The sequence below is a fragment of the Bos indicus genome, chromosome 6 (genome assembly GCF_029378745.1).
Source record: "Bos indicus isolate NIAB-ARS_2022 breed Sahiwal x Tharparkar chromosome 6, NIAB-ARS_B.indTharparkar_mat_pri_1.0, whole genome shotgun sequence".
Classification (NCBI taxonomy): Eukaryota; Metazoa; Chordata; class Mammalia; order Artiodactyla; family Bovidae; genus Bos; species Bos indicus.
Window position 1 is genome coordinate 80,576,826 of NC_091765.1, and position 24,920 is coordinate 80,601,745.

Genomic DNA, 24,920 nt, shown 5'->3' on the forward strand with positions numbered 1-24,920 from the left:
TCAGTTTTCATTCTAATCCCAAAGAAAGGTAATGCCAAAGAATGCTCAAACTACCGCACAATTGCTCTTATCTCACACGCTAGTAAAGTAATGCTCAAAATTCTCCAAGCCAGGCTTCAGCAATATGTGAACTGTGAACTTCCAGATGTTCAAGATGGTTTTAGAAAAGGCAGAGGAACCAGAGATCAAATGGCCAACATCCACTGGATCATCAAAAAAGCAAGAGAGTTCTAGAAAAACATCTATTTCAGATTTATTGACTATGCCAAAGCCTTTGACTGTGTGGATTACAATAACCTGTGGAAAATTCTGAAGGAGATGGAAATACCAGACTACCTGACCTATCTATTGAGAAATTTGTATGCAGGTCAGGAAGCAACAGTTAGAACTGGACATGGAACAACAGACTGGTTCCAAATAGGAAAAGGAGTCCGTCAAGGCTGTATATTGTCACCCCGCTTATTTAACTTATATGCAGAGTACATCATGAGAAACGCTGGACTGGAAGAAACACAAGCTGGAATCAAGATTGCCAGGAGAAATATCAATAACCTCAGATATGCAGATGACACCACCCTTATGGCAGAAAGTGAAGAGGAACTCAAAAGCCTCTTGATGAAAGTGAAAGTGGAGGGTGAAAAATTTCGTTTAAAGCTCAACATTCAGAAAATGAAGATCATGGCATCTGTTCCCATCACTTCATGTGAAATAGATGGGGAACCAGTGGAAACTCTCAGACTTTATTTTTCTGGGCTCCAAAATCACTGCAAATGGTGACTGAAGCCATGAAATGGAAGATGCTTACTCCTTGGAAGGAAATTTATGACCAACCTAGATAGCATATTCAAAAGCAGAGACATTACTTTGCTAACAAAGGTTCATCTAGTCAAGGCTATGTTTTTTCCAATGGTCATGTATGGATGTGAGAGTTGGACTGTGAAGATGGCCAAGCGTCGAAGAATTGATGCTTTTGAACTGTGGTGATGGAGAAGACTCTTGAGAGTCCATTGGACTGCAAGGGAATCCAACCAGTCCATTCTGAAGGAGATGAGCCCTGGGATTTATTTGGAAGGAATGATGCTAAAGCTGAAACTCCAGTACTTTGGCCACGTCATGTGAAGAGTTGACTCATTGGAAAAGACTGATGCTGGGAGGGACTGGGGGCAAGAGGAGAAGGGAATGACAGAGGATGACATGGCTGGATGGCATCACTGACTCGATGGACATGAGTCTGAGTGAACTCCAGGAGTTGGTGATGGACATGGAGGCCTGGCGTGCTGCAATTCATGGGGTCGCAAAGAGTTGGACATGACTGAGTGACTGATCTGATCTGGTCTGATCTGGTGGTAAATTATTTCCCCTACAGTGAGTCAGTGTCTTGTAACTAATTTCAGAGGCTGTGAACTTTGACTAGATTTAAATCCTGAGACTATCTACTAGTTGTCTTTTTTATCTTGAGCAAGTTACCTTTCTGAATCCTATTTTTCTCATATGTTAAGCAAAAGTTTTTTAAAAAAGAAGAACAATTAATAAAGTTATCTCTTAGGGATATTTTTATATTTAAATGAAATAGTACATTCCAATTACCAAAAACTCTGAAGAACTAATTAAAAGATGTGATATATGTGAGAAAAATTTGTGACTGATGAAATTAACAAAGATAAGGGGGAATAGACCATAAACATTTCAAAGGCAGAGCACATGGGCAAATTGAGCCAAGTAAGTAATAAATACTATAATATAGTGTCTATTATGTGAAGAAGATCACATCTTCACATGGCCATGCCATGTACTTTGCCATCAGTTACTGTTCCTCAGTAATTCAAAGTAATAATTCTTATACAAGTGTATATGAAAAATTGTAAACTTAATATTATGCTAATATAATTCTATTTATCAATCACATATGAATGTATCAGAGTTATAGAAATAGAGTGAATAAACAGAATATGAATAATCTCATAGTCAAAAAAGCTGCTGTTCAATAGGAAAAAAAAAAAAACAAAGAAAACATTCCTCACTTAACACCTCAAATGATATTTATATATATATATATATATATATATATATATATATATATATATATATATATTTTTTTTTTTTTTGCCACCACTGAGATAAACACACATGCACATGGAGTATGAGGACATTATGAGAAACTTCTAAACCATAAAGAGCTTGATGTTGATATTGGAGGTAGTAAGGTAGTAAGGACAATATACTAGAGTGAGTCAATATGTGAGAAAATGTATCCAACTGGAAGTTATTGCAGGTATATTTCTAGATTACGAAGACTTAAACTGTAGTGATGAAAATTAGCTATTTTCAGATTTCAAAGATATTAGTGGTAGAGAATGGGTAAATTTTTAGTAGTAGTCATTTATTAACAGTCAGAGATCCCTTTCAGTAATTTGCATTACAATCTCTGAATACAACCTAAGAATTTTAATAAATATACTTGTAACAATAATATGGCTGTATATAAATATACCCATACAACCACACTTATACACAAACACAAATAGTTACTCTTATAATTACTAGCAGTGATTTCTAAATTGAGATATTCTTGATAAAAGAATAAAGAGGAAGCACTTGAAGATAAAGGGAAAATGAGATTAAAGGGATAAAACTTCTGAAGATATGGAGAGAGGATTACATAATGAAGCTAAAAATTCAATTTGGATCAAGTCAAAAGAAAACAGTTTAGATAAAGTATAAAACAAAATCTTAAGTTAGATGATAAATGACAAAGACAGATGGTGTTCTACAGACTATATATCTCTGTGAGTTCCAGAAACTGGGAATCCTGAGGCAAGAAAGAGAGATGTTTAGAATAGTGGATGGTCAAGAGATTGCTCAAGTCATATTGACATAGGGAATTAAGATATTCTGTTGTTCAGAACATGTAGATATAACTAATTGTAATGTGTTAATCATAACATATTTGCATTATATATCCAGGGCATCCCAGGTGGAGCAATGGTAAGAAACCACCTGCCAATGCAGGAGACACAAGAGACAAGGGTTCTATCCCTGAGTTGGGAAGATCCCCTGGAGTAAGAAATGCCATGATCTTAATTTTATGTATGTTGAGCTTTAAGCCAACGTTTTCACTCTCCTCTTTCACTTTTATCAAGAGGCTCTTTAGTTCTTCTTCACTTTCTGCCATAAGAGTGGTATCATCTGCATATCTAAGGTTATTGATACTAGAACTGAAGAAAAATAAATACTATGTGGCATAAAATTATAAATGATGCATTAAAGTGAAGGTGTTAGTCCTTCAGTCATGTCAGACTCTTTTTCTATCCCACAGATTGTAGCCTACCAGCATCCTCTCTCCATGGAATTCTCCAGGCAAGAATAACGAAGTGGGTAGCCATTCCCTTCTCCAGGGAGTTTTCCTAACCCAGGGAGTGAACAGAGGCATCTCACATTGCAGGCAGATTCTTTACCATCTGACCCACTAGGCAAGTTCTTATAGCACCCTAAATGAAGAAGAGATATTTAGAAAAGTCTATTAAAATTTTAAATTAAAATTAAATAGAATTCATGAAACTTCATTCTCTTTTCCTGAAATAACTTTTTTTTCTTTTTTAAGTCATCAAGGATGCAGCTAACTGATGGGTCTCTTGTTATTTTCAGCTTAGAGGAGCATATATAATCCAGAATCTCCTTGTCCAGTGGTACACTCGTTAGAATTTCTTCAAAGACCAGAACATCAAAATTGATAAGTTTTATTAACTTATATCAATCTTTAAATCTACATGTAATAGGAAAAAATTGATGAATTTTCTGTCCAGTTGTAAAAGGGCCCTATAGTACCTTCAGTTCAGTTCAGTCACTCAGCCATGTCCGACTCTTTGCAACCCCATGAATTTCAGCACCCCAGGCCTCCCTGTCCATCACCAACTCCTGGAATTCACTCAAACTAACATCTATCGAGTTGGTGATGCCATCCAGCCATCTCATCCTCTGCTGTCCCCTTCTCCTCCTGCCCCCAATCCCTCCCAGCATCAGGGTCTTTTCCAATGAGTCAACTCTTCGCATGAGGTGGCCAAAGTACCGGAGTTTCAGCTTTAGCATCATTCCTTCCAAAGAACAACCAGGACTAATTTCCTTTAGAATGGACTGGTTGGATCTCCTTGCAGTCCAAGGTACTCTCAAGAGTCTTCTCCAACACCACAGTTTAAAAGCATCAATTCTTTGGTGCTCAGCTTTCTTCACAGTCCAACTCTCACATCCATACATGACTACTGGAAAAACCATAGCCTTGACTAGATGGACCTTTGTTGACAAAGTAATGTCTCTGCTTTTTAATATACTATACAGGTTGGTCATAACTTTCCTTCCAAGGAGTAAGCGTCTTTTAATTTCATGGCTGCAATCACCATCTGCAGTGATTTTGGAGCCCCTCAAAATAAAGTCTGACATTGTTTCCACTGTTTCCCCATCTATTTGCCATGAAGTTAATGGAGCAGATGCCATGATCTTAGTTTTTTGAATGTTGAGCTTTAAACCAACTTTTCCACTCTCCTCTTTCTTGGTGATTAAATTTCTAGAAGGGCATAGCCTCTTAATCCATAGCTTTCACAAAATGTAACTTTGAATGTTATCAAAGAATAAACAACTGCCAAATTACTCCATTTCTCCATCTAAGTTATTGACAAGGTTCATAATTCCTTTTGCCGGAGGAAACTATTAGAGAAAGAATATTAGCTGCTTCTTGATTTAGCAGTAGATCACTTTTGTAAGAAAAGCATTCTTCCACTTCTGTCTTTTGTGGCATTTATCATTTTTCTAGCTTCTTTTTTTTTAAGAGATCAGGGAATTCTACAGCCTTGTCAGGGAGGCTCCTTTCAAATTGCCTAGAGAATACTCATTATTCTATCCTATAAATCCTTCTACTGTGTTGTCTTTATTTGAGTTCCTCTCTTTGAACCTGTCAAAGTTTTGCATTGTTTTTATCTCCCTGGCCTTATGGCAAAGATGTATATGCATTTCAAGTGTCACAATAAATTATTTATTCCTTTATGTGGCTGAAATTACAGCTGGATTGATAAATCCACTGTTCCTTCTCTTGCTTTTTTCTTAGGGCTCTGTTTGGGAGCTGCAGAGACAATGATCCAGTAGATTACAAACATTATTGAAACTTCTTATAATTTTGTCAAGTAATAGATAACATGCAAGTGAAAGTGAAGTCTCAGTCATTTCCGACTCTTTGCAACCTCATGGACTGTAGCCTACCAGACTCCTCCATCCATGGGATTTTCCAGGCAAGAATACTGGAATGGGTTGCCATTTCCTTCTCCAGGGGATCTCCCATCCCAGGGATCGAACCTGGGTTTCCCACATTGCAGGCAGATGCTTTATCTTCTAAGCCACAAGAGAAGTCATACAAGTCATGGGCAAAAATGATTTTGCTTTTGTTCTCAGAAACTAATTCTATGACAGAGAGCCAGTGCACAAATTACACTTCAGTTATTTGTCATTCATTTTTTTTAACCTTAGTTTATATACTACTAACTCTTGTTAGTCATACAATAGAAAATGTCATTAGCAGTTTCAAGCCATATTTCATTCTTTCATTTTATTCATATGTATGATTGTTTTTAATTTAATTATTTGTTTTATGGTGACATATGGCATTAGACAGAGATTTCAGTTATTGGAACCAATTGAGAACTAGGCTTAGAATGATATCACTATGAATTATTACATAATTTCTAAATTAACTTTCTAGTTAGCTCCCTACTTTCCAATGGGGAGTAACAATAACCTTTACCATGGAAAATAAATTGGTGTTATTTTGATTTCTACCTGAAGAAATTAAAAAAAAAATAACTCAGTAAAACAAATATAGTGGAGATTAGTGGAGTACAAGGTATAAAGTCATATTATATAGATCCCCTAAGTAAATTATGTAGTTTGAATTTCAGCTCAGCTATTTATTAGCTCTGTGACCTCGTTCAAGTTATCTAATCTTCTTTAAATGTCATTCACTGTAAAATGAAAATTTTAATACTACTAGATGACCATAGAGTTTTACTTTTTTTAATTTGCTATATGGAAATATCTTAAGAGATTCATGACAAAAAGTGAGTGTTTGACAAATTCGACTATATTTGTTTTATGTTGATTTTATAAATGTTAATGCAAGTTAGCCAGAGCTTAACACAGAGATATTATAAGGCACGGTATTTCATAGTAAGTGCTCAACTTTGATGCTAGCTGTAATTTTTAAAACTACAGGAAAGTTGTCACAAGGAAAAAGCTTTCCCTTCATTTTTCTTCATGATTTCCTCCAATTTTCTTAAACACAAATTTTTTTTAATGAATTTTGACAAATATACTGCTAGTCCATATAAACTCTATAAGGAGGAAAATTCCATAGAATTGCTATTCTAATTTCATGGTGGTATTATTTCTGATGGTTTTCTTTAATTTTTATGTATTTAAGTTCTCCACCCAGTTGCAACAGATGTGTGGTACAGTCTCCCCACCACACATACACCAACAAGCAAATCTCAGGACACTATAGTGGCATCTTATAATTTGAATCAATTCTGACACTATGTACCTGGAGAGAGCATCGGGTTTCACAGGTTAAATGTTATTGCAAACCTGCCCTTCTCCCTCACCCCCTGCCATCTTCTCTTGCCAGTTTCAGGTCTAAGTTCTCACCTGCACTTCTAACAAATTGACCTCAGAGATCCCCATGAACCCTTCCTTGGGTTCAATTAATTTGCTAGTGCAACTAACTTAACTCAAAGAAACATTGTACTTAACTACATGTTTCTTTAAAGAAAAAAAAAATACCTTTTATTGGAGTATATTCAATTAAAAATGTGATCGTTTCAGGTGGAACGATCATTCGATCGTTCCACCTGAAACGATCACTCAGTCATACATATGCAAGTATCCATAACAGGTTTCCTAAAAAGGAATATAACTCAGGAATAGCTAGATGGATGAGATACGAAAGACAAGGTACAGGGAATAGTCACAGAGCTTTCAGGCCCCTCTCCAAATCTACACCAGCCTCTCTGAACCCCCTCCATTGGGATTTTTATGAAAGCTTCATTACATGGGCATGATTGAATAAATCACAGGTGATTGGAAATTGTTTCAATTTTCAGCCCCTCTGAGAGTTCCAACCCTCTAATTACAGCTTGACAATCAGCACTGATCTTTCAGCTAGGTCTAGAATTCACCGCATTAACAAGAAAAAAACAAAAAACAAAAAACCTTTATGCTGTTATCACTTTAAAAATTTCAAGGGTTTTAGAAGCTCTTTGCAAGAAAAAGTGGACAAATAAAATACATATATATTTTATTATAAATCACAGTATAGCATCATCCTAATATATTTTGAAGAATTTAAAAGAAAGCATGAGCTAGAAACTAAAAAACATGTATTGCTTAAAAATGTCTAAATAAAAAAGTAATAAAATTTTTGTTTCAATAAGGATCCAGAGTATTTATGGTGAATTATCTAGAAACAATTCATCAAGTGTTTGGTATGTATGCTTACCTCAGTCAGACTCTTATATAGTTAATTTGCCAATTATGTATGTGTCAATATAGACTTCGAAAATAAGGGTTTTGATATAACTTTGAAGATACATAGTAAGTGTTATATGATCTGTTACTTAAAAAAAGATTGAATTTCATTTAATATTCTTGAAATACTCATTGGAATTTATATGCCATCCAACTTTAAAGATAGTTTTAACTATAATGATGGTAGAGTGTGGTGTATAGAGACATGAGGGTGAAAATCACTGATGTTCTCCAAGAGAGACTTCAAGATACAAGCAAAAACAATGATTACAAATGTTAATGAATAAATAGAGAATATTCAGCAAAGGGTCTTTTATCATTTTTCATACATTAAAGAAGAAGAAGTGAAATAGGCAAAAGTATATATTTGTGTGCACATGCATATATATAATTTATAGTTTTATATGTATCTTTTCTTCGGGAAAGCCATTGGTCTTTCTCCTTAGTCTTGCTGTTGCTGCTGCTAAGTCACTTCAGTCATGTCTGACCCCATAGATGGCAGCCCACCAGGCTCCCCTGTCCCTGGGATTCTCCAGGCAAGAACACTGGAGTGAGTTGCCATTGCTTTCTCCAATGCATGAAAGTGAAAAGTGAAAGTGAAGTTGCTCAATTGTGTCTGACTCAGTGACCCCATGGACTGCAGCCTACCAGGCTTCTCCACCCATGGGATTTTCCAGGCAAGAGTACTGGAGTGGGTTGCCATTGCCTTCTCCCTCCTTAGTCTTAACAGCTAATATTATAACTGTAGTTTTCTTCCCTCTCATCTTTTCATCAGTCTGATTGTTCATTACAGTGTCATCAGGGTGATCTAAAAGGTGACTTATACCAAAGTAGAATTGAAAAACATGAACCTTATAAAGGCATGATAGTCATTTTATAGAATGAGAAAAATCACAGTAAAGTAAGTTCCAAAATACAGCTAAGAAAAATATTATACTGACACAAGTCAGAGAGATAGGAGGAAGACAAAAATTCAAGATCAATTTCTAGTAGTCATGTATGGATGGGAGAGTTGTACTATATTGAAAGTTGGGGTGCTGAAGAATTGAAGCTTTTGAACTGTGGTGTTGGAAAAGACTCTTGAGAGTCTCTTGAACATCAAGGAGATCCAACCAGTCCATCCTAAAGGAAATCAGTCCTGAATATTCATTGGAAGGACTGATGCTGAAGCTGAAACTCCAATACTTTGGCCACCTGTTGAGAAGAAATGACTCAATGGAAAATACCCTGATGCTGGGAAAGAATGAAGCAGGAGGAGAAGGGGACAACAGAGGATAAGATGGTAAGTAATCTCAGGGAGTTGGTGATGGACAGGGATGCTGGGAGCAAGAGTTCCGCCCATGGCAAAGGTCATGAGGAAGGAGGCTCGGCATACGCAAAGGCAGGATCGAGCCTCAGGAGTCCCCCTGGAAATTCTCGAGCATCTACCCCCAAAACCAGAGTCTGCCTACTTTCTGCTTTGTGCTCTCACCTACACCTCTGACTTTACAGGGGGCTGTACCCCGCTACCTCTCTCTGAAAAAAAGAGTTAACTTACAGCTCCAGTTAATAAAGTTCCTGGGTGTGATAGTGTTTCAACCTACAAACTCCTTTGGAAGTCCTCTAGCCTGCCTGAATAGGTTTTTCCGGCCACATGTGATTGCACAGAGCCTCCCAGCTGTGAGAGGCATGAGATGTTCTAAACTGTCTAAACACAGATTCCTTTGAGCAGTTAAAATATTGATTAGAAATTGTATTGGTGAAGGGTTTTTCATTTTTGGGCCAATGTTTGCTGCTAAGTCTCCATATCCCTTACCTGCTGTGTCCCTGGCAGTGTATTGATTAATATGATTGGTGTAAGTAGTAGCTTTAATGTTTGTAACCTTGGACCCTTGAGTTAATTCTTTTTCTTGTTATAGCCCACCACACCTTTGCCCTATAGGAATGCAACTTTAATGCTTTTGGAGGGTGGCGTTTGACTAATCAACTTTAGAGAAAAATAAGTTTTCTGAAGAAAGGGTCTTAAAATGTTAACAGGCCTCTGGGCCAGAAGATGATGCAAATCACCTAAACTTTTGCATACGGTAAGTTTGCAGGAAGAAAGCCTGGCTTACTGCATGACTCTACCCCTTCCCCCATTATCCTCTATGCGTAACTTAAGGTATAAAAACTACTTTGGAAAATAAAGTGCGGGCCTTGTTCACCGAAACTTGGTCTCCCCATGTCATTCTTTCTCTCACCTTCTGGCTGAATTATTCAGCCTCTTTTCTCCACTGAATTTCCTCACTGAGCTATCCTTATTTAACCATTCTTTATATCCTTAATTAATGTTTAATTAAGCAATTGTTTCCTGATTGCTGATGCCGTCTCCCCTTCGAATTCCCTGGATCCACCAGGGCTGGACCCACCGGGGCTGGACCCCAGCACAGGGAAGCCTGGCATGCTGCACTCCATGGGGTCGCAAAGAGTCGGACAAGAATGAGCAACTGAACTGAACTGAAGAGAACAAATGATAGAGATAAAAGACATACAAGGGGAAAGTTTCCTCTCAGGAAATCTAGTCTTCTGATAAGAGTTATATATAATTTTCTTTACAAAACTAACACATTCCTATTATAACTCCAAGGCCTAGAAATAAACAGCATTTGAAGTATCTTAATAAAAAATCACTTGGTGTCAAAAACATAAGAAGTGACTATAAAAAATTTATAGTTCTAACACTTTAGTTATAAAACAATTACATATATAAAATATATAACTACACATGTAATATATATTTTTATTGTTTAAATAATTTATGAATTTAAATAAATGTTGATTTAACAAATTTTAAAATATGTTAAAAAGATGAAATATTAAGGTGATTAACAGATCACTCTTTTTATAATCATGTATACAGTCACTTCCTAAGTCAAGTTGGCCTTAGAAAGAATCACTACAAACAAAGCTAGTGGAGGTGATGGAATTCCAGCTGAGCTACTTCAAATCCTAAAAAATGATGCTGTGTTAAGTGCCACACTCAATATGCCAGCAGATTTGGAAAACTCAGCAGTAGCCACAAGACTGGAAAAGGTCAGTTTTCATTCCAATCCCAAAGAAAGGCAATGCCAAAGAATCTTCAAACTACTGCACAACTGCACTCATCTCACATGCTAGCAAAGTAATGCTCAAATTTCTCCAAGTGAGGTTTCAACACTGTGTGAACAAAGAAAATCCAGATGTTCAAGCTGAATTAAGAAAATGCAGAAGAACCAGAGATCAAATTGCCAACATCTGCTGGATCATTGAAAAAGCAAGAGTGTTCCAGAAAAATATCTACTTCTGCTTCATTGACTATGCTAAAGCCGTTGACTGTGAGGATCATGACAAACTGGAAAATTCTTCAAGAGATGGGAATACCAGACCACCTTACCTTCCTCCTGAGAAACCTGTTTGCAGATGGAGAAGCAACATTTACAACTGGACATATAACAATGGACTGGTTCCAAATTCGGAAAAGAGCATGTCAAGGATGTATATTTTCACCCTGCTACTTTAACTTATAAGCAGAGTACATCATGTGAAATGCCAAACTAGATGAAGCACAAGTTAAAGTCAAGATTGTGGGGAGAAATATCAATAACCTCAAATAGGCAGATAACACCATCCCTATGGCAGAAAGAAAAGAGGAATCAAAGAGCCTTTTGATGAAAGTGAAAGAAGAGAGAGAAAAACCTGGCTTAAAACTCAGCATTCAAACAACAAAGATCATGGCATCCAATCCCATCACTTCACGGCAAATAGATGGGGAAATAATGGAAACCATGACAGACTATTTTCTTGGGCTCCAAATCACTGAAGATGGTGACGTCAGCCATGAAATTAAAAGACACTTGCTCCTTGGAAGAAAAGCTATGACCAATCCAGACAGCATATTAAAAGGCAGAGATATTGCTTAGCCAACAAAGGTATGTATAGTCAAAGCTATAGTCTCTCCAGTAGTCATGTATGGATGTGAGATTTGGACCATAAAGAAAGCTGAGCTCCAAAGAATTGATGATTTTGAACTGTGGTGTTGGAGAAGACTCTTGAGAGTCCCTTGGACTGCAAGGAGATCCAACCAGTCCATCCTAAAGGAGATCAATTCTGGGTGTTCATTGGAAGAACTGATGCTAAAACTGAATCTCCAATACTTTGGCCACCTGATGAGAGGAACTGAATCATTAGGAAAGACCCTAATGCTGGGAAAGTTTGAAGGTAGGAGGAGAAAGGAATGACAGAGGATGAGATGGTTGGATGGCATCACCAACTCAATGGACATTAGTTTGTGCAAGCTGTGGGAGTTGGTGATGGACAGCAAAACATGGTGTGCTGCAGTCCATGGGGTCACAAAGAGTCAGACATGACTGAGCGACTGAACTGAACTGAATACAGTCATATATTGTTGGATTTAGCAATATTTTTTAGTGAATAAAGCATAATTTAATTGACATCTAGATATTTCTCTGTCACGTAATATGGAAAAAATGGTTTTGTGTTTCTGTACTTTTTAAAATCTGAAGACCAATACTTTTTTGAAATATATTCTAATAAATGCAATATTTTATGGATATTCTCTTTAAGTGATGGATATACTTTTAAAGGAAAGGTAATTTTGAAAAAGTAGAAAAATTTACAATTTACTTAAAGCTGTTAAAGTTTAGAACTGTTCTTTGAAAAGTTATTAAAATAATAGTTGTCAAGAAATCCCTAAGTGTATATGTCTTACTACCTTTAATATAGGTATTAAAACTAATCATATTGCCATATTTTCAATTGTCCAGTCATAAATCTGGATATTTCTAGGAGTTTTCACAAGCTACTACACTTCACTTTCCTAATTACTAGAAAGAAGTTCTAGACAATGTAAATGTAGTGTGTGCTCAGTTGCTCAACTGTGTCCAACTCTTTGCCATCCCATGGGTTGTAGCCCTCCAGGCTCCTCTGTCCAAAGGATTATCCTGGCAAGAATAGTAAAGTAGGTTGCAATTTCCTCCTTCAGGGAATCTTTCCAAGCATAAATTAAACCTACATATCCTGAATCTCCTGCATTGGCAGGGAGCTTCTTTACCAGTGAGCCACCTGGGAAGACAACATAAATGTAGTCATGGTTTAGTCGCTAAACCATGTCAAACTTTTTGCAGCCTCATGGACTATGGCCCACTAGGTTCCTCTGCCATTGGATTTTCCAGGCAAGAGTACTGGATTGAGTTGCAATTTCCTTTTCCACAGGATCTTCCCCACCCAGGGATTGAACTAGGGTCTCCTGAATTGCATATAGAATCTTTACCAACTGAGTCATAAAAGAAGCCCATACATAAATGTAGAACTGGATCTAAAATTTTGTTGACATATAATTATGTCCATATGTAGATACAGACTAACATAAAAATAGTCACAATAACACACATCAAGGTGACTGCACATTCTTTCTAAATATACATTAGTTTATGATTAATTTCCTTGTTTTCAGACAATAATACAAATAATAAATTTATACTGTCATTATTAAATGAAATAATTTTGTCATATCTTTCTACTCTACAGTAAGAAAGTGTTTCTGAAATGTCTTCACACTTATTCAGTTCAGTTCAGTTCAGTCGCTCAGTCGTGCCCGACTCTTTGCGACCCCATGAATCACAGCACGCCAGGCCTCCCAGTCCATCACCAACTACTGGAGTTCACTCAAACTCTGTCCATCGAGTCAGTGATGCCATCCAGCCATCTCATCCTCTGTCATCCCCTTCTCCTCCTGCCGCCAGTCCCTCCCAGCTTCAGAGTCTTTTCCAATGAGTCAACTCTTTGCATGAGGTGGCCAAAGTACCGGAGTTTCAGCTTTAGCATCATTCCTTCCAAAGAAATCCCAGGGCTGATCTCCTTCAGAATGGACTGGTTGGATCTCCTTGCAGTCCAAGGGACTCTCAAGAGTCTTCTCCAACACCATAGTTCAAAAGCATCAATTCTTCGGCGCTCAGCCTTATTCACAGTCCAACTCTCACAGCCATACATGACCACAGGGAAAACCATAGCTTTGACTAGACGAACCTTTGTTGGCAAAGTAATGTCTCTGCTTTTGTATACGCTATCTAGATTGGTCATAACTTTCCTTTCAAGGAGTAAGTGTCTTTTAATTTCATGGCTGCAGTCACCATCTGCAATGATTTTGGAGCCCAAAAAAATAAAGTATGACACTGTTTCCACTGTTTCCCCATCTATTTCCCAAGAAGTGATGGGACCAAATGCCATGATCTTTGTTTTCTGAATGTTGAGCTTTAAGCCAACTTTTTCACTCTCCACTTTCACTTTCATCAAGAGGCTTTTTAGTTCCTCTTCACTTTCTGCCATAAGGGTGGTGTCATCTGTATATCTGAGGTTATTGATATTTCTCCCCACAATCTTGATTCCAGCTTGTGTTTCTTCCAGTCCAGTGTTTCTCATGATGTACTCTGCATATAAGTTAAATAAGCAGGGTGACAATATACAGCCTTGATGTCCTCCTTTTCCTATTTGGAACCAGTCTGTTGTTCCATGTCCAGTTCTAACTTATTCCATGTCCAGTTCACACTTATTACTGTAATCTAAACTTTTTGAAACCACTTTACTAGATAGAATTACTAAGTCTTTCCAAGGATGGCAATTCAATTGCTAGCTTAACAAAACAACTGCATTTAGATTCTAAATAAACTGAAGATACTCATGGAAATAACCAGGGCAACATCTTTCACATACACAATGTAGATATGTTTGGAGTTTCAATAATTTAGAAAAATATTGGCATAAATATACAGAGAATTTTTAATTACCAACCTAAAAGATTTAATCCATTATAGATCTCTGCACTTCTCTTGCTTTATTCTTTTTCTCTCCACTATATAATTCATTTCTGTTTCATGTTAACATATCTAAATCTGACTTGTCTTCATGGTAAAATATCAGAACTCACCTTCCTCTAGAATTTTAAACTGACTAAACCTATTTTCCCCTTCATGGATCACAGCCTTGTTATGGTGAAGTGGCTTGTGTTACTCTGAAGCTATGAAACATGCAAAGTAGGGCCACCAAGATGGAGGGGTCAAAGTGGAGAGTTCTGACAAAACATGGTTCACTGGAGAAGGGATGGCAAACCACTCCAGGATTCTTGACATGAGAACCCCATAAAGATTATCGGAAGGCAAAAAGATATGAAACCAGAAGATGAGCCCACCAGGTCAGAATGTTTCCAGTATGCTACTGGGGAAGAGCAGAGGGTAATTACTAATAGTTCCAGAAAGAATGAAGAGGCTAGGCCAAAGCAAAAGTGATACTCAGTTGTGGATGTGCCTGGTGGTTAAAGTAAAGTTCATGCTGTAAATAATAATATTGCATAGGAATCTAGAATGTTAGGTCCATGAAACAAGGTAAATTTGGATGTGATCAAACAGGAGATGGCAAGAGTGAACATCGGCATCTTAGAAATCAGTGAACTAAAACACTTGTCCGAACTAAAATGGACAAGAATAGGAGAATCTAATTCAGATGACCATTATATCTACTACTGTGGGCAAGAATCCCTTAGAAGAAATGGAGTAATCCTCACAGTCAATAAAAGAGTCCAGAATGCAGTAGTTGTGTACAATCTCAAAAACAAAAAAATGATCTCTATTTGTAATCTAAGTCTATGCCCCAACCACTGATGCTGAAGAAGCTTAAGTTGATTAGTTCCATGAAGATCTACAAAACCTCCTAGACTAACATAAAAAAAAAAAAAATGTCCTTTTCATCATTAGATCAGATCAGTCGCTCAGTTGTGTCCAACGCTTTGCGACCCCATGAATCGCAGCATGCCAGGCCTCCCTGTCCATCACCAACTCCCAGAGTTCACTCAGACTCACATCCATCGAGTCAGTGATGCCATCCAGCCATCTCATCCTCTGTCATCCCCTTCTCCTCTTGCCCCCAATCCCTCCCAGCATGAGTCTTTTCCAATGAGTCAACTCTTCGCATGAGGTGGCCAAAGTACTGGAGTTTCAGCTTTAGCATAATTCCTTCCAAAGAAATCCCAGGGCTGATCTCCTTCAGAATGGACTGGTTGGATCTCCTTGCAGTCCAAGGGACTCTCAAGAGTCTTCTCCAACACCACAGTTCAAAAGCATCAATTGTTTGGTGCTCAGCCTTCTTCACAGTCCAACTCTCACATCCATACATGACCACTGGAAAAACCATAGCCTTGACTAGATGGACCTTTGTTGGCAAAGTAATGTCTCTGCTTTTGAATATGCTGTCTAGGTTGGTCATAACTTTCTTTCCAAGGAGTAAGCGTCTTTTAATTTCATGGCTGCAGTCACCATCTGTAGTGATTTTGGAGCCCAGAAAAATAAAATCTGACACTGTTTCCACTGTTTCCCCATCTATTTCCCATGAAGTGATGATTGGAATACAAATGTAGGAAGTCAAGAAATTTCTAGAGTAACAGGAAGGTTTGGCCATGGAGTACAAAAAGAAACAGGGCAAAGGCTTAAGAGTTTTATCAAGAGAACACACTGGTCATACAAAGCACCCTTTTCTAACAACAGAGTAGACATCTCTACACATGGACATTACCAGATAGTCAATACCAAAATCAGATTGTTTATATTCTTTGCAGCTGAAGATGAAGATGTTCTATACAGTGAGCAAAAACAAGACCTGGGGCTGACTGTGGCTCGGATCATGAGCTTCTTATTGCAACATTCAGTCTTAAATTGAAAAAAAGTAGGGAAAACTACTAAGCCATTCAGGTATGACTTAAATCAAGTTTCTTATTTTTATACAGTGGAGGTGACAAATAGATCCAAGAGATTATATATGATAGACAGAATGCCCGAAGAACTATGGATGGATATCCATTACACTGTACACAAGGCTGAAGCCAAAATCATCCCAAGGAAAAATAAATGCAAGAAGTCAAAGTGGTTATCTGAGGAAATTTTGTAAAAAGCTAAGGAAATAAAAGCAAGGGAGAAAGTGAAATATATACACAACTGAATGCCAAGTTCCAGAGACAAGCAAGGAGAGGTAAGAAGACCTTCTTGAATGAGCAGTGCAAGGAAGTTAAGGAAAATGATAGAATGGGAAAGACTGGAGGTCTTTTAAGTAAAATTGTAGATACCCAGTGAACACTGCATGCAGGAATGGGCATGATAAAGACAGAAACAGTAAGGAACTAGCATAAGCAAAAGAGATTAAGAAGAGATGGCAAGAATACACAGAAGTACTATACAAAAAAGCTCTTGATCTGGATAACCATGATGGTGTGGTCACTCACCTAGAGCCAGACATTCTGTAATGTGAAGAACTAAAGATTCTCTTGATGAAAATGAAAGAGGAGAGTGAAAATGTTGGCTTAAAACTCAACATTCGGAAAACTAAAATCATGGCTCTGGTCCCATCACTTCATGGCAAATAGAAGGGGAAACAGTGGAAACAGTGACAGACTTTTTTGAGGGGCTCAAAAATCACTGCAGATGGTGACTTCAGCCATGAAATTAAAAGACACTTACTCCTTGAAAGGAAATTTATGACCAACCTAGCTATGGCAACTCACTCCAGTACTCTTGCCTGGAAAATCCCATGGGTGGAGGAGCCTGGTAGGCTGCAGTCCATGGGGTCACGAAGAGTCAGACACAACTGAGCGACTTCACTTTCACTTTTCACTTTCATGCATTGGAGAAGGAAATGGCAACCCACTCCAGTGTTCTTGCCTGGAGAATCCCAGGGATGGGGGAGCCTGGTGGGCTGCCATCTATGGGGTTGCACAGAGTCAGACACGACTGGAGCAACTTAGCAGCAGCAGCAGCAGCAGACAGCATGTTAAAAAGCAGAGACATTGCTTTGCCAACAAAGATCCATCTAGTCAAAGCTATGGTTTTTCCAGTAGTCATGTGTGCATGTGAGAGTTGGACTATAAAGAAAACTAATACAATTATGTAAAGTTTAAAAATAAAATAAAATTTAAAAAAAATAAAGAAAGCTGAGCACAGAAGAATTGATGCTTTTGAACTGTGGTGTTGGAGAAGACTCTTGAGAGACCCTTGGACTGCAAGGAGATCAAACCAGTCCATACTAAAGGAGATCAGTCCTGGATATTCACTGGAAGGACTTATGCTGAAGCTAAAACTCTAATATTTGGCCACGTTATGAGAAGAACCAACTCATTTGAAAAGACCCTGATGCTGGGAAAGATTGAAGGCAGGAGGAGAAGGGGACAACACCGGATGAGTATGATGGCAATCACTGACTCAATGGACATGAGTTTGAGTAAACTCCGGGAGTTGTTGATGGACAGGGAGGCCTGGGGTGCTGTAATTTATGGGATTGCAAAGAGTTGGACATGACTGAGTGACCGAAATGAACTGAACTGAACTGAATTGATTACATAAAAATCCAGTTTTGGTGATGGAATTCCATCTGAGCTATTTAAAATACTAAAAGAAGTTCTTATTAAAGTGTTGAACTCAATATGTAAGCAAATTTAGAAAACTCAGCAATGGCCACAGGACTGTAAAATGTCAGTTTTCATTCCAGTCCCAAAGAAGCGTAGTGTCAAAGAATGTTCAAACTACAGTACAGTTGTGTTTATTTCACATGCTACTGAGGTTATGCTCAAAATCCTTCACGTGAGGTTTCAACAGTACATGAACAGAGAGCTTCCAGATGTATAATCCAGATTTAGAAAAAACAGAGGAACCTGAGATCAAATTGCCAACATTTGTTGGATCATAGAGAAATTTTGTAATGATCCCAGTAAAATACCTACTTCTTCTTCACTGACTACACTAAAGCCTTTTACTATGTGGATAACAACAAACTGTGGAAAGTTCTTAAAGAGATGGGAATACCAGACCACTTTACTTGTTTTCTGAGAAACCTGTATGTTTGTCAAGAAACAACAGTTAAAACTGAACATGGAATAAAGGAGTTCCAAACTGGGAAAGGAGTATGTCAAGGTGACAAGTATACTGTCACCCTGTTTGTTTAACTTAAATGCAGAGTACATCATGCAAATGCCAGGGTGGATGAATCACAACTTGGAATCAAGATTGCTAGGAGAAATATCAACAAGATATATCTTTATATATATATATATATATATATATATATATATATATATAATATATATAGTATATATAATATATGTTATAGTATGTATATTTATATAAATTAAAATATAATGTATTGTAATATAATATGATATATGGTATATTTATTTATTTATTATATATAGAATCTTATTCATGAGAAAATTTTTGAGGGATAGTGAGAAATTTTCTGTTTTCATTTATTCATTATGCCTATCATGTCATATACACAAAAAATATTCAGCAAATATTCTGCATCTTTCCTGAAAGAAAATAATGAAATAATTTTCCTAGTTTACTCAAGTATTTTTTTAAAAACTAATAAATTAAATTATGAGCTTTAAGTATTTTCTGAAAAGAAACATTGTTCAAGTAAATCTAGAAGTATTGAAAATGCTCTTTTGCAAAATCTATAGAATGTGCAACACCGAAAATGAATTCTAATGTAACTATGCACTTAGGACAATAATGATGTGTCATTGTAGGTTCTGGGAGTATAACAAATATACTCTTCTGAATATTATGGTGGAGAATGCTGCCCATGGTTTTCTGTGTTTGCCCAGCACAAATAATCCACTTGCAATGCATGAGATGAGGGTTTGATCGCTGAGTCAGGATGATCCCCTGGAGGAGGAATGGCAACCCACTCCAGTATTCTTGCCAGGAAAAATCCCATGGAGAGAGGAGCCCATGGGACCCCAAAAAGTCAGACATGAAACTGGGACTGAGCATGCATGTTGTCCATGTGTGGGGCAGGGGTATATTGGAACTCTGTGTATTTTCTGAACAATCTATCATGAATTTAAAAATGCCCTAAAAATGAAGTTTATTAAAAATTGTTAACTGGTAATTATAGGCATCATCACTATGTTAATAACTATAGGTAAACTAGTCAAAAGTTGTAAAAATAAAAATTAAACAAATTTCATATATATATTTCCCTATAAATAATAATAGGATATCTATTAATGAGGAAAATCTAGCCATTAGTAAAATTAAATAACAATTTAAATGCAATTTTTAAGTATTCCTATGTGATAGATATTTAATCAGTATAAATACATGAAATAAAAAACATGCTCTATATTTGCTTAAATATAAGGAAATACCTTATATTTATTAATGACTTTCACATATAGGATGTTTCCTGTTAACAATAACCCGGTGTACGAGACAGCAAAAGAGACACTGATGTATAGAACAGTCTTATGGACTCTGTGGGAGAGGGAGAGGGTGGGAAGATTTGGGAGAATGACATTGAAACATGTAAAATATCATGTAAGAAACGAGTTGCCAGTCCAGGTTCGATACACGATACTGGATGCTTGGGGCTAGTGCACTGGGACGACCCAGAGGGATGGTATGGGGAGGGAGGAGGGAGGAGGGTTCAGGATGGGGAACACATGTATACGTGTGGCGGATTCATTTTGATATTTGGCAAAACTAATACAATTATGTAAAGTTTAAAAATAAAATAAAATTTAAAAAAAAAGAAATAGAATGAAAAAGTTCAAATAAAACTTTGAGTTTTGAAGATTAGAGTGTGAGTTAAAGAGGTAGATATGAAAATGTTCACGATGAAGGGGCATTTATCATAGTATTATTTCTGAGTTCCATGTAAAAATATGATTTCCACATACTCTTTCCATCATAACATTGAACTTATTCTTATAGGTAAATCTGAATCAATTTGAGAAAAAGACTGTAATATAAATTCAAAATTGTATATAAACTTACATGCTTTGTGAAATTTCTGCTTAACATCATGAATAGTAGATTTTTGTGTCACCTGAAAAATGGAGAGAATGATTAACAAAAAGTATTAATTTGTTTGCTTCATATTCATTTAATAAGAAAACATTTGTTTAATAGGTTTAAAATATAAAATAAGTACAAAATGTCTAGCTTTTTTGTTTAGCTCTCTAGTCACTACCTCTCTGATGATTCTGAAACATTGCCTCTTTAAGGCTTTTGCCAGAGTTTTGTATTTATATATAACAGCAATAATGTAATGATGAGGTCATCCAAATTCTTATTTCAAGATTTATTTTTATTAATTTTCTCTGCCTGTGATATTCAGTTTCTGATTTCCAAATTGGTGGGACTATCAATTCAAAGTATGAATGATAAAATAAATAAAAATAAATAAAATAAAAATAATAAAAATAAAAATAAAAAATAAATATATAAAAAAATAAAAATAAATAAATAAAAAAATAAAATAAAAAAAAATAAATAAAGTAAAAGAGTTATCAGAAGTATCCAGGGATATAAAATTTATTTACACAAACAAAAGAGGGAAATATTTACTTCAGAATATCATGTAAAGAAACAAAATATTCTAAGTTTCATAGTTATGTTTTTAAAATCTTCACCCAAGGTGCCATAGGACCATCAAAAATCTGCTAGATATTTTTTTTTATTATTCTTTAAGTATATTATTATTATTTGGTCCTAAAAGACTCTGATGCTGGAAGGGATTCGGGACAGGAGGAGAAGGGGACCACAGAGGATGAGACGGCTGGATCGCATTACTGACTCGATGGATGTGAGTCTGAGTGAACACCGGGTGTTGGTGATGGACAGGGTGGCCTGATGTGCTGCGATTCATCGGGTCGCAAAGAGTCGGGCACGACTGAGCGACTGAACTGAACTGAACTGAATCTACAGAAATTAAATCTTTCCAGTGTTAGAAAAGGGCTTCCAGATATCAGAGTGATAAAGAATCCACCTGCCAATGTGGGAGATGCAAGAGACACAGGCTCTATTCCTGGATCAGGAAGAACCTTTGGAGTAGAAAATGGCAACAACAACAGAAAAGGAGAAAAGTATGGCAGAGGATGAGATAATTAGTTAGCATTACCAGCTCAATGGACTAGAACTTTAGCAAACTCAGATAGTGAAGGACAGGGAAGTCTGGTGTGCTGCAGTCACAAAGAGTTGGACATGACCTAGTAATTAAATAATAACTACAAAAATGTTAGAAAAGAAAATAAGGGAAAATGTTTCTTCATCTAAATAGGAAAATTCATTAAGATAAGAGTTTTATCAAAACACCCCAAACCATTAAAGTGCTTTCTGACTTTCTGATTCAGTCCTTAGCCAGCTTACAAACTGAAATTCCCCTCTGCTTCTGATTTCTCATTGGCTTATAAAAAATCCAACAATCCTTCAAGGACTATGTCAAAGACATTTTCATATTCATGCAAGTCAAATGTATTTCCTTTCTCTAAACAAATATAGAATATTGTGTGCATGGTTTATTTTAGTTTTTGCTACATTAAAATCTTCTTATGGCTATTTTGGGAGGATAAAATGAAAAAAAATGTGTCCAAAGGGATGGTACATAATAATATTCTAGGCAGTTTTTATTGAAATTATCATATTTAATATTGTATTAGAAATCAAAAGCATAACAAAGAGTACATTTCTTTTACTATATTCCATTCCCTCCTTAACCAAGTGTGACAAACCATTCAGAATTATTTCTTATTTCTTCTATGTTTATATTTTACTAAACCAGAAAGTTTCAAGCACTGAAGAATGATATTTTTTCCATTTGTGTTATGCTTTAAATTACAAAAGAAACCTAAATGATTCTGTTAGTGTGAATTTTAAGTTCTTCATATCATTGTCTTTTCTAAAAGTTGGAAATATTTGAAAAATTTAGAGAGCATAATACATATTTTTATGCCTAAACGTATCATGTTTTAATTTTGATTATTAAACTTTGATATTTGAATTATATTTTTAAAGGTGATGGTTTGTTTTAGTAATATTCACTCCAGTAGTTCATTGTTATTTAATAACCGTAAATAACATTAAATAACAAAGCACCATTATATGTTGTGGCCTCTGACAAAGACACCTAAGATCCACGTACTATTCTCTAGAGTAAAAAATATCTGTTCATCAGTCTTTTCAAGAGCCATATATTTAAAAATATAATATAATATAGTAATAATTTTCATGATTAATTCCTCAGTTAGGGTTCACAGTCTGCTCAGCTCCCGCTATTTGAGGGCACATAATCTTGACTGTGTGGATCCCAAAAAACTGTGGAAAATTCTGAAAGAGATGGGAATAACAGACCACTTGCCTCCTGAGAAATTTGTATGCAGGTCAAAAAGCAACAGTTAGAACTGGACATGGAACAACAGACTGGTTCCAAATAGGAAAAGGAGTACGTCAAGGCTATATACTGTCACCCTTCTTATTTAACTTATATGCAGAGTGCATCATGAGAAATACTGGACTGGATGAACCACAAGCTGGAATCAAGTTTGCCAGGAGAAATATCAATAACCCCAGATTTGCAGATGACACCAAATTTATGGTATAAAATGAAAAAACAGCAACAACAACAAAAAAAAAAACCCACCACTAAAGAGCCTCTTGATGAAAGTGAAAGAGGAAACTGAAAAAGCTTGCTTAAAACTCAACATTCAGAATTTTAAGATCATAGCATCCAGTCCCATCACTTCATGGCAAATAGATGGGGAAACAATGGAAACAGTGACAGACTTTATTTTGGGGGGGCTCCAAAATCACTACAGATGGTGACTGCAGCTATAAAATTAAAAGACGCTTACTCCTTGGAAGAAAAGTTGTGAGCAAACTAGACAGCATAGTAAAAAGCAGAGACATTACTTTGCCAACAAAGGTCTGTCTAGTCAGGGCTATGGTTTTTCCAATAGTCATTGTGTGTATGTGAGAGTTAGATTATAAAGAAAGCTGAGCACCGAAGAATTTGGTGCTTTTGAAGTGTGGTGTTGGAGAAGACTATTGAGAGTCCCTTGGACTGTAAGGAAGTCCAACTAGTTCATCCTAAAGGAAATCAGTCCTGAATATTCATTGGAATTACTAATACTGAAGCTGAAACTCCAATATTTTGGCCACCTGATGTGAAGAACTGACTCATTTGAAAAGACCCTGATTCTGGGAAAGATTGAAGACAGGACAAGAAGGGGATGAGAGAGGATGAGATCTTTGGATGGCATCACTGACTCAATGGACATGAGTTTAAATAAATTCCAGGAGTTGGTGATGAACAGAGAAGCATGGTGCATTGCAGTCCATGTTGTCACAGAGTCGGATATGAGTCAACTCCTGAAATGAACTGAACTGAATCTTGTGTATACATGCCAGTGGTTCTAACAGTCTATGAAATCCTTGAAAACAATTATCTGGTGTATCGTAGTTTGTGTTTCAACGTGTAGCATACCATATAGCATATAGTACAGTGTTAGGTCACTTTTGTTGAAGTGAAAAATAAAGATATGAGCAGAAATTTGCATGAAAACAGAAGCCCCATGATTTGATATGAAAAATCTTTCACAAGATTACTATGGAAAAGCTGTATGCTTTGTTTTTCAAACCAGCATACAGTAAATAACAATCTTCTAACTTGGCATATACACATTTCCCTCCCTGAATTTATAGACTTCCAAGACTAAAATTATGTTACCCTGAAAAAAACCTACTTGTGGAAACTGGGTTATTATTACAAGCTTTTCACAAAGTTTTAAATTTAATATTTTTATTGTTACATTTAAATTTCACTTGTTAAAAAACAAAAGCTGCTGACTTTGAATAAATCTTTGAGAATTGCCCTTTTCTAGAACAATTTTAGTCAAATACAGCAGAAAAATATATGATTAACCATGAAATGATTCAGACAGTAAGTGTTGCTCAATTAGCCACAAGCTTGTGCTTGGTCAACTCTTTCAGTACTTTAGTTGTACTCAGCACAAAAAGAGGAAAATATTATCATTAATAGAGCATATAAGACTTTATGATTACTAAATAAATGTCTCTGTAGATTTATTAAGAAATTTTTTCATAATAATTTCTACTTTTAGCCAGTTTAAACAACAGGGACCAGCTAGCTATCTTTGCAATAATTCATTCATTTTTGTAAATCACAATTAATTGTGCTGTTGGGAGAAAAAGTATTCTGTCATCTGAAATTTTAAAATTCTCTTCATTAATCTTTCTTTATAATCAGAGTGACTTAGTCTTAAAATGTTAAGTACACAAGGTAATTGATGTTAATTAGTTGAACCAAAAATTTATTCCTAAATTTCAACTAATCATAGTTGAGTTTTGCATCATCATTACTGTTTTCAACATTTAAGTTGATGGACTTAGAAAAATATTTTCATGTTAAAGTGCAATTTAGGGTTTACTTGAATTTCCCCCTTGTGAAGATACTGCAGTATTTCACAAAATAATTTTTTTTCACTATTACTACTTTTTGAACTT

The 24,920-nt window shown here is 36.2% G+C and overlaps 1 protein-coding gene across 2 annotated transcripts in view; it reads right to left on the reverse strand.

Moving 5' to 3' along the window:
- Nucleotides 1–24,920, reverse strand: part of TECRL (trans-2,3-enoyl-CoA reductase like) — a 142,281-nt gene that overhangs the window by 85,366 nt on the left and 31,995 nt on the right. For both annotated transcript variants that reach the window (XM_019962821.2, XM_070791515.1), the window contains exon 2: nt 20,394–20,445. In XM_019962821.2, coding sequence (XP_019818380.2) covers nt 20,394–20,445 — 52 coding nt within the window. The remainder of the gene's footprint in view (nt 1–20,393; nt 20,446–24,920) is intronic.